Source organism: Sarcophilus harrisii, chromosome 2 (genome assembly GCF_902635505.1).
Source record: "Sarcophilus harrisii chromosome 2, mSarHar1.11, whole genome shotgun sequence".
In the NCBI taxonomy this organism is placed as follows: Eukaryota; Metazoa; Chordata; class Mammalia; order Dasyuromorphia; family Dasyuridae; genus Sarcophilus; species Sarcophilus harrisii.
In genome coordinates this window covers 57,392,606-57,410,223 of record NC_045427.1, presented here as the reverse complement: position 1 = coordinate 57,410,223, position 17,618 = coordinate 57,392,606, and the positions used below count along the sequence as shown (strand labels likewise).

The following is a 17,618-nucleotide window of genomic DNA, read 5'->3' as shown; positions in this document are numbered from 1 at the left end:
AGGATGAATTGGTTTAGAGATAGAAAAGTTGGGCTTGGATTCTGACTTCCCAACTTTGTGTTCTTAGGCAGGTCATTAATCTTCACTCTTTAGCAAAATGAAGACATTGAGCTTGATAATCTCTTAAGTTTTCTTATACCTCTGAAAGTCTTGCTCACCTAGCAATGCTATTTAAATAGAAATAATCTAAGAGCCACATTTTTCCCCCCTCCCCTTTCTCTTTCCTTACTGCCTCTCCTTTTTCTTCTTCCTCTCTCTTTCCCTCTCCCTACCTTCCTCTTTTTCTCTCATCCTTTCTCCTCCCTCCTCCTCCCCTCAAACCTCTAATGTCTAATGGCTAGGTCAGTGAACTTTGATCTAGAAATTATAAAGTCAATCACTAAGTAGGGCCATCATAAGGAAGAAGATTGACACGCCCCATTTAGGAAAAATGGAGTTAAATTGACCACAGTTTTAGAGCTCAGAAGTAGAGAATGAGAAGTGGGAAGTGGTGCTGGAGAGTAGGGGATGAAACATGCCTATAAATTAAAAAAAATTGTTCAGAATCTGATTACAGATTTTTGGTCTGTGATGATTGGAGCTGGATTGTTTGTAGTTATTAAGGAATCCCAATTTTTTTCACCTGTCACTATTCCCGTGACAATTTTTTAGATCAAACAGCCCACAAGAAGCATAGGACTTTGAGATGACTTTTATAGCTTTGGAGGTTGCTACTCAATTTTGTGTTGAGAAAAGAAACCCTTAATTAGTGAAATGAAAGGCATTGGGATGGAAAAGCAACTAGTATTGAGGTCCATAACTAAGCCTTAGACTATTTGTAGATGAGCTGCTTTTTTTTTTTTTTTCCCCAGCAAAGCTTTTGAGTTGTGCACTTGGTTAGTATCAGGTATTAAATGATCAATTTTAATTTCATTACTGCTCTTATGTGGTGAAAATGTTATCATTTTCCAAGATCACTAGTTTAAACATATGTGAGGTTTTGTTTTGTTTCTATGTATGTGTGGAGTGGGGAAACCTTAGAACTAAAACTGAAGATTCCTTTGGAAAACTTGGTAGTTGGAGCATTTCAAAAAAACTGATAGGATAAAGAATGTGAGAATGCTTTTTGAAAATTGTAAAGAATTATAGAAATATGAGGAATTTTTAAAAATTAGATGTTTCTAGTATTCGTTATGTAATCCTAAACCATCTGACACCTAACACAGTATTTTGAGCATGTATCCCAATAAGTAAATTGGAATGTGTTCCTATTTATAAATTATTTGGATATTACTATATAGTGATGGTATACATTATAAAATTTACACAAAATAGAAATTTTAAAAGGATGAGATAAAAAGAAAATAACCTATATCCTAGAGTCAATAGGGAGCCACTAGAATATGAAAAAATAAATGGCATGATCAGACCTGAACTTTAAGAAAATTATTTTGGTGGCTGTTTGGAAGATACATAGTATGGAGAAACTTGAGGTTGGTCATATTGTTATGGGCTGAACCTGACTTGATTCACTAGTGTTTGGTTCCAATATTGAATCAAAATGAAACAGTCACAGGTCATTAAACAATGAACAAAAGGAGATTAATTTAGTCATAGCAGAAGAAGCATATTCACCTGAGTACAGCTGTCTCTTAAATTGCCAATTGTGATTCATCAGGCAGGAAGCAAGAGACTTAGCTGCAGATCAATACCCAGAGTTTCTGCCAGCTAAGTTTTGAGGATGATTTCAGTACTTTTTAAGGAAAAAACTAGCCTAGCCCACACCTTGGATGAAGAAGTTCTGGTAGCTACTTCTCCTACAACAAACATGAATTAGGAGACTATTAAAATAGTCCAAATAGAAGTGATGTGGTAGCTATTTGAAAGAAGGGAACAGATTGAGAAGTAAGGAGGTAAAACTAAAAATTTGGCAATTCTCAGTCTTTAGATTTAAGTAAGAGAAAATGTGAGGAGTCAAAGATGGGGAAGGGAATAAATGGGCAATGGGCAGCGGGCAGCATGCTAGACACTTTTACAAATATTACCTCATTTGGTCCTGAATTTGTGAAGTCTTGGAGTGATCAAGGGTATTAATACTTTTAACACTAATAGGAAAATATGGAAAATGGGTAGATTTGAGGGGGAGAAAATTACATGTTAGATATCTCTGAGCCAGACTACAGCCTATCTATGTCTTCTTGTCCCATATGAATTACTTTCTTACCCAGAATCAAAACGGGGGGTAAGCTAGGCTTCATCCAACTGCAGAGCTTGAAAGGGTATCCTAGGATAAACTGGGGATTAGGAGTTAACATTTTCCCAATGACTGCTGCTGTAGATAGCACTAAAGTTGGGCTATAATTGTCTAGAGGTGCCAATACCTGGCTCAGAAGGGTGGAGGATAAGAATTTGCATGGAGAGTGGGGCCAGTATAAGGGATTATTGGGGAAAAGAGTAGGTGTGGTTAGATTGGATTCCAGGCCCACAATTCATCAAGGGTGCTGCCCCATCTGAAGCAATTGGCAGGTCCTTTGTACCTTTATAAACTGCTGTGGCCAGAAGAATTCATCCCCTTCCAACACTTAGGCAGGCTAGTCCTTGGATACCCAGTTTGTCTGTTCCTGTAGTCAGAGCCTTCCTAGTCTTGAAGAACCTGCCATAGCTTGCTCTGTTACAGGTCTAGCCTTTTGGAATCCAGTTCACCTTCATGCCACAATGAGACATCAGAGTAAGACTTTAATGAGGGATTTGTTACTATTGCTAATAATGGTATCACAGTGACAATAATACTGGGAGTTCAAATTCTAATTCTCCTTTTGACTTTGTTTCTTCTCATTTTAGGCAAGTTATTTCAAGTCTTTGTTTTCTCACCCATAAAGTGAATTGTGATTTTTTTTTTTTTAATTTTCCTTTTGAAGGTCTTATTAGTTTGTCAGAGACTAGAGATTTGTACACAGAGAAGAGGCCTATAGTATATAAGAAGAAAGGAAGGGAGGGAAAGAGGGAAGGAAAGAAAAGACAATAAAGACAATGAGAATAAACAGTAAAAATCAAATACAATTTGTAATTACATTTATATTTGTAATTTTATTATAATTTCCATATACAAGAAACAGCAAAAGAATTGTCTATGAAACTACTAATCTCAATTATGTACAATTTATATTTTTTAAATGTGCAGTTTAACACAATTTTAATACTCCCGCTTATCTATGTCTTTATGAGTTTCCTTCCACTCATATAAGTCTTCCCAGTTTTTCTAAAACTATACACCTTATCATTTCTTATAATAATATTCCATCATACACCCCAACTTCAGATACTGCCCAGTTGATGGACATTCCCTCAATTTCCAATTCTTTGCCACCACATAAACAATTTCTATAAATATTTTTATACAAATGAATTGTTCCTTTTATGTTTTCTTTGATCTCTTTGGATTGCATACCTAGTTATCAGCTGTGAAACAGGATATGCATAGTTTTGTAGCCTTGGACATAGTTCCACATTAGTCTCCAGAAAGGTTGTTCCAATTCACAACTCTAGCAGTAGTGCATTACTGTCCCAGTTTTTCCACATCCTCTGTACTAGTTTTTCCACATTTCCTCTATTTTATTTATCATTTTCATTTTCTGTCATATTAGCCATTCTGATAGATATGAAATAGTGCCTCAGATTGTTTTAATTTGCATTACTCTAGTCAGTAATGACTTAAAGCATTTTTTCATATGACTATAGATAGCTTTGATTTCTTCTTCTGAAAACTGTCTGTATCCTTTGACCATTTCTTTATTGGAAAGTGGCTCTTAATTTTATAAATTTGACTCGGCTCCCTATATATTTGAGAAATGAGGCCTTTACCAGAGAAACTTGCTATGAATTTTTTTTCCCCTAGCTTTCTTCTTTCCTTTTAGTCTTAATTGCACCAGTTTTGCTTGTGTAAAGCCTTTTTAATTGAATGTGACCAAAATTATCTGTTTTACTTCTCATGATCCTCTCTCTTATCTGTTCATAATTTTTTCCTTATTCAGAGATTCAATAAATAAAATGTTCCATGATCCCCTAATATGATTATGATATAACGCTTGATGTTTATTCAAAATACACTCATTTTGACCTTATGGTGGTATATGGTATAAGATATTGTTCACACACACATACACACACACAAATACCTTCTCTGATAACAAATAAGCATAGTCAGAACATCTGCATATAGGCCTTGCTGTTTAAAAATGTGTTTCATTATGCATTTTTCATTGTTTATCTCTCTGTCAAGAGATGAAAGGTATGATTTGTTAACTTGTGTAATTAGTATGACTTGTATAGTTATGGTTGTTCTTTGCTTTGATTTGAAGTCCTTAAGTCTTTCATAGCCGTTTTCCTTTATATGTTGAATTGTGTGACTTGTTTTCCTGGTTCAGCATATTTCATTCTGTATCAGTTTATATAAGTTTTCTCAGGGTTTTCTAAATCTATTCCTTTTGGTCATTTCTTACAATGCAATAATATATTATTATGTTCATATATTGTAATTTGCTCAGCCATTCCCCAATTGTTCTAAGTACCTTATTTGTTTCCAGTACTTTATTACAACAAAAAGTGCTGCTATAACAAATTTTGTGCATTTTATTTTCCCCCAACCATTTTATTATTCCCCAAACCATTTTATTTGGTTTGGGGAATTCGTAGATGAACGTTGTCATTACTTTTGGGGTATATAATTCCTAACTGTTTTCCAGAATAGTTGGGCCAATTTACATGTAAATATGATGTTTCCCCAATTTTTAATCATTTGGCCTTCCCTAAGACTGTAGCAGATCCAGGATATCATCAAGAAGAAGAATTCCATGACCAATACATAATCACAACCTTAGCTACTGCCTCGTCCTGGAGAAAAGAAGACCTGGATGTAGGAAGACATGAGAGTGTTCTTTTAGAATTTGAAGAGATTTAAATTGTTCTTCTTGGCACCTAAAGGCCAAACTATAAGCATGTCATGGAAGTTTCAGAGGGATAGGTTTCAGCTTAACATGACATGCTTCCACGATTTAGAGAATTCCAAAAGTAGTGTGGGCTGCCTTGGGAACTGAGGGCATGGTGGTTAGAGTGCTCACTGTAAAGTCACAAAGTCTTCATTTAAATTCTACCTCTTACTCTTAATAGTTGTGTGACTGAGCAATTGCTCAACCTCAGTAGGACACACAGACTCTCTATAAAATGGAAATAATATCTACCTTTCAGAAATGTGAGGCTCAGATGAGATAAATGTATGCATAAATATACAGATAATATAATGCATGTGATACACAGATCTTAAAACACTCTATAAATGTTAGCTGTGTATTATTAATGGGTTTTCCCTCACTGCATCCAAACAAAGGTTGGATCATCATTTCTTATAGATGTTGTAGAAGGGGTTATTCTGGGCTGGGTTAGATATATAGATGCCAGTGTAACTCTTGTATTATCTATTAATTATCTCTTAGTTTTAAAGAGCTGAGCTAATTACTTGCATAAAGTAGGTTATGGTATTTGTCTCTACCCATTACTATATATACTCAGGTTCTTTCACAGAACCCTTCTTCAATGCCTTATGATGTATAGAAGTAACTCAGCATTTACAAAGACTGTATTAGTAGAACACATAAGCTACAGTAGGTTTGAGCATGCTGTAGACACTTCAAGTGTGGTCCCTGAAACAAACCATCTATTCCTTACTAGTAGTCTGTCCACTTTGTGGTGATTTCTTTGTCAATCCACAATACAAAGAAATAAAAATGGTCTCACTTAATATGCAGAGGGTAGAAAAGAGAGCAGAGGAGACTAAAAATCAGTTTTTAGACTTTCTTCAAGTATTAACCCAAAATAACTCTGGTTTTCCAAATGTAAGACTTGTCCAACAAGATGACATATTAATTGAAATGCAAAATTATGTTAATTTTGGTATTCTCACAATGCATGAAACTAGAAGACAAAAACAAATTGCAGATAAAGGAAGAAAGACTATCTGATTATCCTTAGAGAAGCATTATTGAATTCTCAGTGAGCAAATTATCTATCAATGACGATCAACAAGTGAAGCAATGAAAAGTTGAATGAATATATATTCAGTAAAGCTAGTTTTATCATACATTTAAAGACAAGAAACATCATCTCAAAAGTCATTTGCTTGCAGAGTATACATGATAATCTTTTGCAGAACATTACAAAGATAATTACTGCTTATGGAATTTTACAAAGAAGTAAAAGAGGGGGGAGAACCTCAATAAGACAAGTAAACATATGTTCTTTTATTTTTATTCTGAACTTTAACACCAAAGAAGACCATTTTCATATATACAACAAAATACCCAAAAAAAGATAATTATTAAGCTGTGAATCTCCATTTCATACATATCACTTATCCTTCAAAAAAAAAGGGGGGGGGTATATTCTAATTCTTCATGTTTCAAAACTACTACTGCTTGTGCCTCCTTCTGAATGTCCTTTTATTCCCTTTTGTGTATTTTTTTTAATGTTTCAGTTATTTCTTCTTCTTCTTTTTTTTTTTAAACTATCACTGGTTTCCTCTCCCTTTTTTTTCACCCACACTAGGGAAACTCTTTACTCTTAATGTCTCTGACCGCATACTGTATTTGTCTCAGAATTATTTGACATCGTACTGGGAGATGGCTGGGTTGTTTGTCTCTTCTGTGCTGTCGTTATCTTTTGTCTCCTGAGAGCTTCTGGCTGACTTTGTGTTTAGTTCCAGGATGGGAGAATATGTTTTTGCTGAGTAGATATTTGGGATGGGGGGTAGAGGAAAAGAAGGGGTTGTCATAAGGTCAGAAGTCTGGTGTATGTTTTTAATGAGAAGAATTTTGGTATAGGATATAAAGAGATAGTTCTTATTTCTGACTCATTATGTGTACAGACCTGGGAAATTCATTCAACTTTTCATTGCTTCACTTGTTGATCGTCATTGATAGAGATAACTTGCTCACTGAGAATTCAATAATTACCCTATTTTTAATTGACAAAAGCACAGTTCATGACCCACCCATTCTAGAACTTGGAACTGTGCCCACAGGGCTATAAAATTGTGCATACCTTTGCCCTTTTTTGTGATAGCAAGAAATTGGAAATTGAGTAGATAACCATAAGTTGAGGAATGACTGAAAAAGTTGTGGCATATGAAAATAATAGATTATTATTGTTCTATAAGAAATAATGAACAAGTTGGTTTCAGAGAAGCGTGGAAAGACTTACATGAACTGGGTGCTGAGTAAAGTGAGCCAAACCAGGAAAACATTTTGCACAGTAACAGCAAGATTGCATGATGGTCAATTATGATAGACTTGGTTCTTCAAGGCATTTTCAATTTTGGATGAAAGTTGCTGTCTACTAAGGGAGGGATCCATGGATAGAAGTAGGTTAAATAATAGCAAGACAAGTTAAGGAGTAGAACTAAAATAGAAGCCTTAGCAGAGATTGGAAATAAAAATTATATACAAACACAACAAAGATCAGGAATAGAATTTATTGGGGGGAAAACAGGGGTAGTAATCATTGATCTCAGGTAAAGTCTAACTTAAAAAGATTCAATTAAGAAAGAAAGCATACTATTTTCACTTTTTTTCCTTCTGGTTTTTTTTTTTTTTCTTAAGATTTTTCCCTTTTGTTTTGATTTTTCTCTCCCAGCATGACTCATGTATAGGGGAAGAGAGGGAAGAAGAGAGAGAAAACCTAAAAAAAATTAAAGTATGTTTTTTTTATTTAAAGCACAATTGAGATTCAGAATAAAATGAAAACAACTCTTTTCCTCCCCTCCCCCTCTATGAACTATCCAGTGACTTGAGGTGTTCTTTGAGAGGAAGAGAATGGCAACCAAAAAAAGTTGTAAAACATGGTTCAGGTATAAGAAGTAAGGCCTGCTTAAAGGCTTATAAAGTATATTGAAGCCTCCTATCTATATAAAATTCTATTAGAAAATAGCTAGTACTAATGTGGGAGTCATTTTCAAATTATCAGTCTTAATAAAGTCATTTATTAGAGCAAATATCGGAAACAATACCAAAAGTAGAATTTTTTAAAAATTAAAAGGATAAGATTTAATAGAGGCAGCTTCAACCTGACCTTAATCAAGCTGCTGACATGGAAGAGTGGGAACTAAAATCAGTACAGTATTATAAATTAATTAACAAAAAGAAACGAGTCCAGAAACTACTTCAAATACAAGGAACCCCATAGTAACCTAGTTTTGTAAACTCATTTGTAAAACCTTCCAGAAGAGGATAATGGAGAGTATTAACTGTTATTAAACATTAAAAAGCAATGGAAGAGAAGAAAATTACAAAAAGCCAGGTCATCCTTAGAGTATCTTAATCCACAGAAAGCTGAAACTAGGAAGAAAAACAAACAAAAACGGAAATGATCTATGAAGATTTCTCTGATAAACTTATCACTATTATTGACAATCACTGTATTTACATGTGACCTCACAATATGTTGTGTGGGGAAATAGAAATGGCATTAAAGCAAAGCAGCTGGGCACAAGTCTGTGCTAGAAATGGTGCCTGACAGTGTTAAAGAATTAGCTCTCAAAGACCTAAAAGAAAGGAAGGTACTAAATGCTTAGAGTAAAATTTATCCATAAAAGATGACATAAAAAACCATTAATGGCCAAACCATATGTCTGCCTTTCCATCTCTACAAACTTTTCTGGGAATAATCTTCATGTAAATCGAGGACATCTCTGTTGAAAGTTCTAGATAGAAATAACAGACTTAAACAAATGATATTCCACAGCAGATTGTATCGCACAGTTAATTAATAAGTGCAAAGAAAATAAGATCCCACTGTTCTTATTTGATTATAAGGAACCATTTTACTCACAAGAGCAAAATACCTCTTTTAGGGCCATCCTCCAGTAAGTATTTTCCATGCATGTGTTGAAAATACCTTGAAAGAGGTAACATGAAATTTGACTCAGACTATCATACATCAAGGCATAAAAACAAGAAAACAGGGTCATTGTCAATGGAAGCTATCCTGCAGAGAGAGATTCCCAGTAAATGGTGGTGCTTGGTTGTAAAGAGCATTATATTAACTATATAAGAAAACTCCCTGGTACTACAGAACCTCCTAAATGAGATTCATATTCTTAAAGAGTTTGGCCTAATTTTCCACAGAGGAAAAAACCCTACTTGGTTTTAAAAAAAAAAATAATAGTAATAATAATGATAACAAATGCATACTATGATCTGCAGTTAAATGGACTGTTCGTGCTTCATCAGTACTTTTATCATGGGCACATGGGCAAAGACCAGAACCCAGAATTTGAATAGAAGAAAGAGAACAAGCTAGATTACATTGGAGAAATCGTGCACTCCAAGCCTTTCTCTAAAACCAAGGCCTAACTTCTTTTTAAAGTATGTTTTATTTTTGTGCCTTTTTATCCCATAAGCTTTGGTAAGATAAAAAGGGGACTTCCCCTGACTCCAGATTTAATTTTTCCTTGTGACCAAAACAATATTTGTTGGCCAATTCTAAAAGTGTTTACCCCATTCTGTCTTAGTCTTCCTCTCTTCTAGGAGACAAGATTTGTTTCACTCTGTTCACTAGAAATTACTGAGTTTAGCTTCCACTTAGTGAACAAAATTTTATTTACATTGTTGATATCATTGTGTATTTCAGTTTCTTGGTTCTCCTTTTTTCAGTCTATATCAGTTTATTCAAATCTTCCTATAGTTATCTAAAGTCATTATTTCTTAATACACGATACTTCACTACATTTATACACCATAATTTCTTCATTCTACATTCAATAAGTAAACCCTTTTCCAGTTTTTAGCTACCACAGAGTGCTGCTGTATTCAGAAACTTGTCTTTTAGATGTCAGTAGCATTCAAGTGGTACTACATAGCTGCAAATCATGGAATTTCAGGCATCATAGAATTAAAGTTGAAGTTCTTCATAGGACACTGGAGAGGTTTCTGGTGGGCAGAGGAGGCTTTGTTATATTAACACTCTCATGCTGGAAAGCAATGTTACAGATATATGATCAGAAGAGGTGACCTGGTCACATAGCTTAAGCAACTTATTATAACTGGTACATTAAAGGAGTGATGTGGAGAATTGGAGGGAAAATAAGAGTTACAAAGGAAGACAAGGAAGGAGTGTGAGTTGCACTCTTGGAGAGGGTGGTCATGTTCCTGAGGTTATAAATCCATTATTATTCTGACCTACCTACTACTAGTCCTCACTACTCATAGGTGATTTGTTAGAGGAGCAAAATTCCTAAAAGGTGCTGTCCCCTGCCCCCAACTCTGCCCTGGGATTAATCCTGTTCTCTCCCTCTTTACCTGAAAACATTAAGTTACAGGAATAGCGGGCCATAATCGCCTACCAGTCAGAAGTCTAAATGCTTTCCTTGGTCTTCCATAGGTTGTGGCCCAGGAGTATTAGCGGATGCCAAGATGCGAGTGTTTGAACGTTCAGTGTACTTTGGAGATTCATGCCAAGATGTTCTAAGTACATTGGGCTCTCCACACAAGGTTTTTTATAAGTCAGAGGACAAGGTAGGAAAAAATAGTGAAATAAAGCAGGTTCCAGTCATTTGGGAGAGGCTTTAACTTTATTAAGCTTGGTTACATTAGTAACTAATTCGTCAGTGTAATTCCATGTCATTGACATAAATTAAAAGTCTTTTATATTTGCAGTTTTCCAGTGGGTGCCCTCTTTTCTTTTGTTTTACGTCCAATATTTGAGGAGCCCTTCCCTTGACCAAGTATAGAGAACAATTCTTTTCAACCCTCCCTGCTTCCAAGGGACTTTGTCAATATCCGCAAACTAGTTTTTTCTCCCCAAGTCAAGCGGCCCTTAGTAACTTGGATTCCAAATATGATTGCACCCCTAGCATGGCAGTGATAGAAATTAGATTCCAAGTGGGACAAGTTTTTAGATGCTTTTTTATAAATGCCATTTCAAGGATTTTACTTTATTCCATGAACCTCAGTAATATTTGATAATTTTTTTTGGTAACAGATGAAGATTCATTCTCCTTCTCCTCATAAACAAGTTCCATCAAAGTGTAATGACTACTTCTTCAACTATTTCACACTTGGGGTGGTAAGTTATGATTCCTCAGACTTTAAAACTTGAAAAAATCCAAGCTTTTGTGTGGGCACATTTTCCACAAGTGCACATCAAAGTGCCTCCACCTCTTGGTACATCATCACCTTATGGAGACCTTAGCTAGTGGCACTTAACTTCGGCCTGATCTGTGAATGTGCATTTTGTCACCAGGTTACACTGGAAGGCTTTCCACATCTGTGGGACCTGCAAAGTTTGTGCTTGAGCCCTGAGGCTCCACCCTGAAATGAGGCCTTAGAGGAGGAGGATACCTTTGAGAAGCAACTTTTTTTTCCCCAGTATGTTTTTTTTTTAAAAATTAATAATATTTTTATTTTCAAAATACATGCAAAGATAGTTTTCAACATTTACCTTTGCAAAACCTTATGTTCCAAATTTTCCTCCTTTCCATCTCTCTCCTTTCCCCCCAGACAGCATGTAATCCAATATAGGTTAAACATGTACAATTCTTGTGAACATATTTCCATGTTTATCATGTTGTATAGATCATAAGCGGGGGAAGCAAGTAAACAACAGCAGAAACAGTGAAAACACTATGTTGTGATCCACATTCAGTCCCCACAGTTTTTTCTTTGGGTGTAGATGGCTCTCTCCATCACAAGTCTTTTGGAACTGGCCTGAATCACTCATTGTTGAAAAGAACCACATCCATCCGAGTTGATTGGCACATAACCTTGTTGCTGTGTACTTGAGGAACAGCTCTAAATTTCTCGTTAAAACCATCATAATTATCAAAACAGCTCAGATTCCAACCTGGACTATGGGTTTTACGTTGTATGTAGTCAGGTGGCCTGCATTGGTCCTTTCCTTCCACATGTGCTGTGGACCACAAAATCCTCAGGTCCCTCTACTCACTCTTATCTGTGGATGTAATTGAAGAACAGACATGAGGCTAGGAGAGAAGTTACATAGTAACAGTGACTTGAGGGTTTATGTTCTTTTTCACTAGGGTCAGACTTGGAGTGAGAGTTAAGTGCCTGCTGTGTTCAGGACCCTGTTGTCAGCACTGAAGAGATAAACCATATGGCAAGCTTTCAGTCTAGAACTCTACTTGGACTCCTCTTATTCCACCACAGAAAAGTGAGAGTATAAATTGCACACAGTAGCGTTAAGAATAGTAGCTGACATTTATATAGGGCCATTAAGGTTTGGAAAGCACATTATTAACTCATTTGATCCTCACCAACAACCCTGGGAAATAGTTGCTATTATTGTTCCCATTTTATAGATGGGGCAGGCAACTGAGACAGAAACATTGTGATTTGGATAGGGCTATATAAACTCAGGTCTTCCTAACTCTAGATCCAGCACTCTATTCACTGCAGCCTATTAATTCACCCAATCCAACTGTGTTTATGACTTAACTAGGTTTCTTATTCACAAGCTAACTTCCCTTCTTGTTTCAAGCCTCTGTTTTTTCTATAGGATATTCTCTTTGATGCAAATACACACAAAGTGAAGAAATTTGTCCTTCATACCAATTACCCTGGGCATTATAACTTCAACATGTGAGTATGAGTATACCCCCCTTAAGACTGTTTTTAGAATGACACACTTTGTTTATACCAGAAAGCAGGACAACTGGGTTTTACTTTTTGATTTTGAGAAATCTATGTGAAAGAAACTCTCATTCCCGGACAAGGCTGGGATTCCCCAGGGAACCAGAGACAGGACAGTTGCCGATTGAAAACTAGATGTGTGAGCTTTCTTTCTCCAGGACTTGCTACAATTCATTCTAGCCTCACCTGTGTTACCAAATTGAGGGTGAGGAAAGGATTGGGGGGAAGGGGACAGACATTTTTCCCCAAAAACCATCAATATTACTGGTTTGGGCTACCTAACTTTGGAGGAAGAATTTCTGGCTAGCTCTAGATTGACCCTAAAGCCAAGACATGTTTTTCCCTTTACATGTACCACTACCTCCACATGTAGTACTTGACTGCTACAGTCTTTTATTCCCTTTTTCATTTCCCGAAAGTCTACCTACTAGCATCATAGAGTGGAGAAAATGAATTTTTCTTCAACACTGCCCCCTCCTGGCTTCTGAGATAATGTTTCAGTGTTAATGCTTTAGGCTTCTGTGCCCTAGCTGCTGTCTTGTGTTTAGGAAGCTAAATTCACTCCTTCCCTCCCCCCTCCAAATTTTCTTTTTCATGACTCAGATTGAATAACTGAATTTTTAGACATTTAATAAGATACCTTAAGTGTTTTCAATGTTCTTACATAGTGATAGATAATTGATAATTGATAGATCTAAGGAAGTCTCAGTAAGATGCTGAGCTGCTCAGGTCTAGTGTCCAGGTCTCCAGATTTGTAGTCTAGTGCTTGCTTTCTACATGAGGGTGCTAATATAGGTGATGTATCCACTTCCTGGGTCTTACCTACTTTCCCTTCTACTTGAACTAAGAAAATCTCGGACCAATTGCCATAGCAACTAGGATTCTGGCATGAGCAGGCATAACCCTGGTTTATTTTAAGGGTTTCTACTTGACCTTAAAAGCAACCATGGCTAATGGGAAGGTTGACATAGATGCTTGCTGTGTTAGGCTCTGGTTTGAGCACCAATGAAGCTTCACTATAGTGTGCTGCTGCTGAGTAGAACCAGGAGAAAAGCATCAACATTTTTAAAAGGAATAATTTTGACAGATTTAAAAATTGCAATTGACATAATCAGCCTTTGTTCTGGAGGGCTAATGGAGAAGAATGTTGCCACCTCCTGACTGATCTGCTGAATGAGACATACTTATGGACATATTAACTTGACTTTGCTTATTTGTAACAAGAGTTTAGTTTTCCTTTTTTTCCCAGTTTAAGGGTTACAGGGAAATGGGAGGAAGAAAATGATAAATGCTTGGTAATTGGAAAAATAAGTGAAATTTAATTGTAAAATCCAATGTGCTGGTAGTAAGAAGGTTGAGGCTCTCTCCTTAGCTTTGCCACCCAAGGGTACTTAGCTCTTTACTCTGTGCCTTCTTTCTGCAGCTATCACCGTTGTGAGTTCAAGATTCCTCTCACCATCAAGAGAGGTAAGCAGCAGCAGACAGACGCCTCCTACCTTCCTTCCCTTGGGGAGGCCCAAGTGACTGCCGAGCCCTTCCTCAGACTGCCTTGGTCTCAGAGATACATATTGTAGAATGAATTAAGGAAAGGGGTGCAAGACTTATACCAGTTTATCAAATGAGAGAACTGAGGTTGGGGGGAGAGAGGGAGGCTAACTTGCCCTGAGTTAACATGATTATTAAGTAGAGCCAAGACTTAGACCAAGATGCCATATGAGGTTGTCTTTGTTGTGAGACACGAGGGAAGCCTGTTTGGCAGGCTCAAGGCTGTACCGTTATTCCTCCTCTTACCTGGAAGCCAGAGTTACCACGATTGCTGCTCAGGGAAGGATTCTGTCATTGATGCCAGAGGTAGTAATGTTGGCTTTTTTGCCATGATTCCATCACTGGAGCTAGCACCTTAGCACCCTTGGCACAATACTGTGATAGTCACCGTTCCTCTTGAGCTTCTGAATTTCTCTTCCCAACTTCATTCCTTACTACCTCTATATATCCACTTAGCCCTACCCATTCCAGATAGATTCTGTCCTTTCATTTTCTTTTTTATTAGCCTTTTATTTACAGGTTATATGCATGGGTAACTTTACAGCATTGACAATTGCCAAACCTCTTGTTCCAATTTTTCACCTCTTACCCCTCACCCCCTCCCCCAGAGAGCAGGATGACCAGTAGATGTTAAATACATTAAAATATAAATTAGATACACAATAAGTATACATGACCAAACCGTTATTTTGCTGTACAAAAAGAATCAGACTCTGAATTATTGTACAATTATGCTGTACAAAAAGAATCAGACTGAAATATTGTACAATTAGCTTGTGAAGGAAATCAAAAATGCAGGTTGTCCTTTCATTTCCATATGGTCCCCCTGTGATGTGGAAATAAGTTATATTTTGTTTCCACTGAGGAAACCCTCCCTTCCCTGTAGATAACTGGCCCTTGGCCTTTGGAAAAGAAAAGAAGTATACATAGGGACTGGATCCTTGCCTCTCCCCAATCTCCACTCCTGCCCCCCTTGCTTTAAGTCCAAAGTGCAGGTGAGACATGGGCTAGGAGAAGCTGGGCCTCCAGTCCGAGTCAGGTCCTGACAGCCACTTGAAAGGAATCTTCACAACTGGTCATGACTGGGGAAGGATTAAGCCAGGTTTGCTAGGGAAAGTGGTGCTTTCTTTTTGTTTTATAAGCTATAAATTAGCTTAAACAGCTAATAGCTCTCTAAATAATTTTGTTTGCAAAATGTCCCAAAGTCCCAAGTGTTACAGACTTTAGAGCTGGGATGAATCTTAAAAGATTGCCTAGGAGAAAACGGAAGCCCAGATAATGAGAAATGACTTGGCCAGTGCCTCACAGCTAAAAGCTGGCAAGGTGGACTCCAAGTGTTCGCCACCAGTCTGCTGGAAGAAAACTAGCTTCCCAATGGCCTCTTTGTGTTCTTTCCTCAGAAAGTGCTGATTGCCAGACTGAGACCTGCACAACCTATAGCAAGGTAAGCACTTGGCCTTGTGCTGCTGTAGCTATGGGCAGATGATGAAACCCATTGGGCAAAGAGGAGCAGGATATACACACCCTTCCCTCCATCCAGATATCAGCAGTTTGTGCTAAAAAAAACTTGCACAGCCAGGATATTTAACCTCAAATCTTAGCTACTGTCCCGAGGTCCACTGGGTGGAGTCCCAGGGAATTGGCAAGTTCCCAGCAAGGCTTCCTTGATATGGTCAGCCTGTGGAAGTTCATACCAAAGGACCAGAAAGAACCAAACCATCTCCAGACTCAGGCTGTCAGTGTTTTGGGGGATTTTAGCATGCATTTGGTCAAGCTCTTTCAGGTTACAAAAGAAGAAACTGATTGCAAACAGATGGTCTGATTATGCCTGGGGTCTCCTGACTCCCAATCCAGGGCACTTCCCACCATGCTCTCCTGGGTGTTGAACCCCAGGCAGCAGCCTCCTGTCTGGGCAAGACCAGGAGGAGAACCTAGGAAGGATTTTCCTGACCTTTGCCCTTTTGTGTTGTGTGTTGCAGTGGGATAATATCCAGGACCTCCTTGGGCATCCTGTGGAGAAGCCTGTAGTGCTTCACAGGTGGGTTCCCCTTATTCCTCTGCCCCAAGCAGGCAGCCCTGACGCAATTAAGTCAGCCCTATTGGAAGAAATGTAAAATGTGCATTGAAGCTAATGCCTTGCCCCTTATTTCAGCCAGACAGTTTGATTTTTAAAAACTCATTAAAATTTTCAAATGGCATAGAGGTACATAACCTTTCTTTTGTAGATCCATTCTGGGGACAGTGTTATCCTCCACACCCTGAAGTGGCTTCTCCATCCTAGCATCTTGGGATTTGGAGATGCAAGGGACCTTAGGGATCATCTACTCCAGTCCCCTCTTTTGACTTCAAGCTGGACCTGTCTAGTGCCAACCTAATCTAGATTCATGCATTAGTACCCAGCAGAGTCTTGGAGGGCAGCTGTAGCGCACCCTGCTGCCTCACCAGTCTCATGACTGCTGGTGATGGCAAATCAAGGCTGAGCCCACGTTTCACATTTGGGCAAGTTCTATACCATGTACCTTGTAAATCTACCCAGGAGTATCATCAACAAAAAGACTCATACATGTTTCACCCTGCCCCAACATCTGTTAATTTGAAGGCTATATCAGATGCCTTAGCACTGTCCCATTTGTCTTTTCCCTCTGAAGGTCATCTTCACCAAATAACACAAACCCATTTGGGTCAACGTTTTGTTTTGGACTACAAAGAATGATCTTTGAGGTGAGCAAACTGGCTTCTCTTAGTCTGATTGAAAAATGGAGCTGAGAGACTGGGTTGAATGTTGATGCTGAAGGAAACTTTATGTTGGTGGAAGATTCACAGTATTTGAGCATGTGATTTTATTTGATCCTTACTCAGCTCCTGTTAATAAGTTCTAGAAGGTCCTTGAAGGCAAGGCTTGTCTTTTACATTTTTGTAACTTTTAGGGCATAACCCCTCGTATACAGAGTGTAACTTAATAAATGTTGAAGCCCTCATAATATTTTTAAGGCTTTGTGCTAAACACTGAAAGATGAGAGAGATGGTTAGACCTCTTATCACTTACTCTGTTAGGTGAGTTTAATTTAAAAAAAAAAAAATGGAGGAGGTGGGAAGGGGAGAGTGCATGTTAACTGGGAGGGGGGGGAAACATAAAATAAAAGTTACATAAATTTTGTTAAATAAGACAAGTTCCCTTTTTCAGAAGTCTAAAGTCCAATGGGGAAAGATAGAATCTGCACATTGACCTTGTAGACAACTATATACAAAGCCCAAGAATTTGTGATCCTGAAGCCAGATGCCCTTCTGTGTAGGGGCTTTAAAGGCCGCCTAGACTAGGGGTTCTTAATCTGGTGTCCATAGACGCATAGATTTTGGGGAGAGGAGGGAGCTTATGAATTTAGAATTGTTAATATTTTG

General features: G+C 37.6%; 1 protein-coding gene across 1 annotated transcript in view; it reads left to right on the top strand.

The window, feature by feature from the left end:
* Positions 1-17,618, top strand: part of C2H16orf70 (chromosome 2 C16orf70 homolog) — a 47,112-nt gene that overhangs the window by 26,542 nt on the left and 2,952 nt on the right. Inside the window, exons 9-15 of the mRNA XM_031950306.1 lie at positions 10,408-10,541; positions 11,008-11,091; positions 12,541-12,623; positions 14,098-14,141; positions 15,620-15,663; positions 16,199-16,257; positions 16,868-16,940. Of these exons, the coding sequence (XP_031806166.1) occupies positions 10,408-10,541; positions 11,008-11,091; positions 12,541-12,623; positions 14,098-14,141; positions 15,620-15,663; positions 16,199-16,257; positions 16,868-16,940 (521 nt within the window). The remainder of the gene's footprint in view (positions 1-10,407; positions 10,542-11,007; positions 11,092-12,540; positions 12,624-14,097; positions 14,142-15,619; positions 15,664-16,198; positions 16,258-16,867; positions 16,941-17,618) is intronic.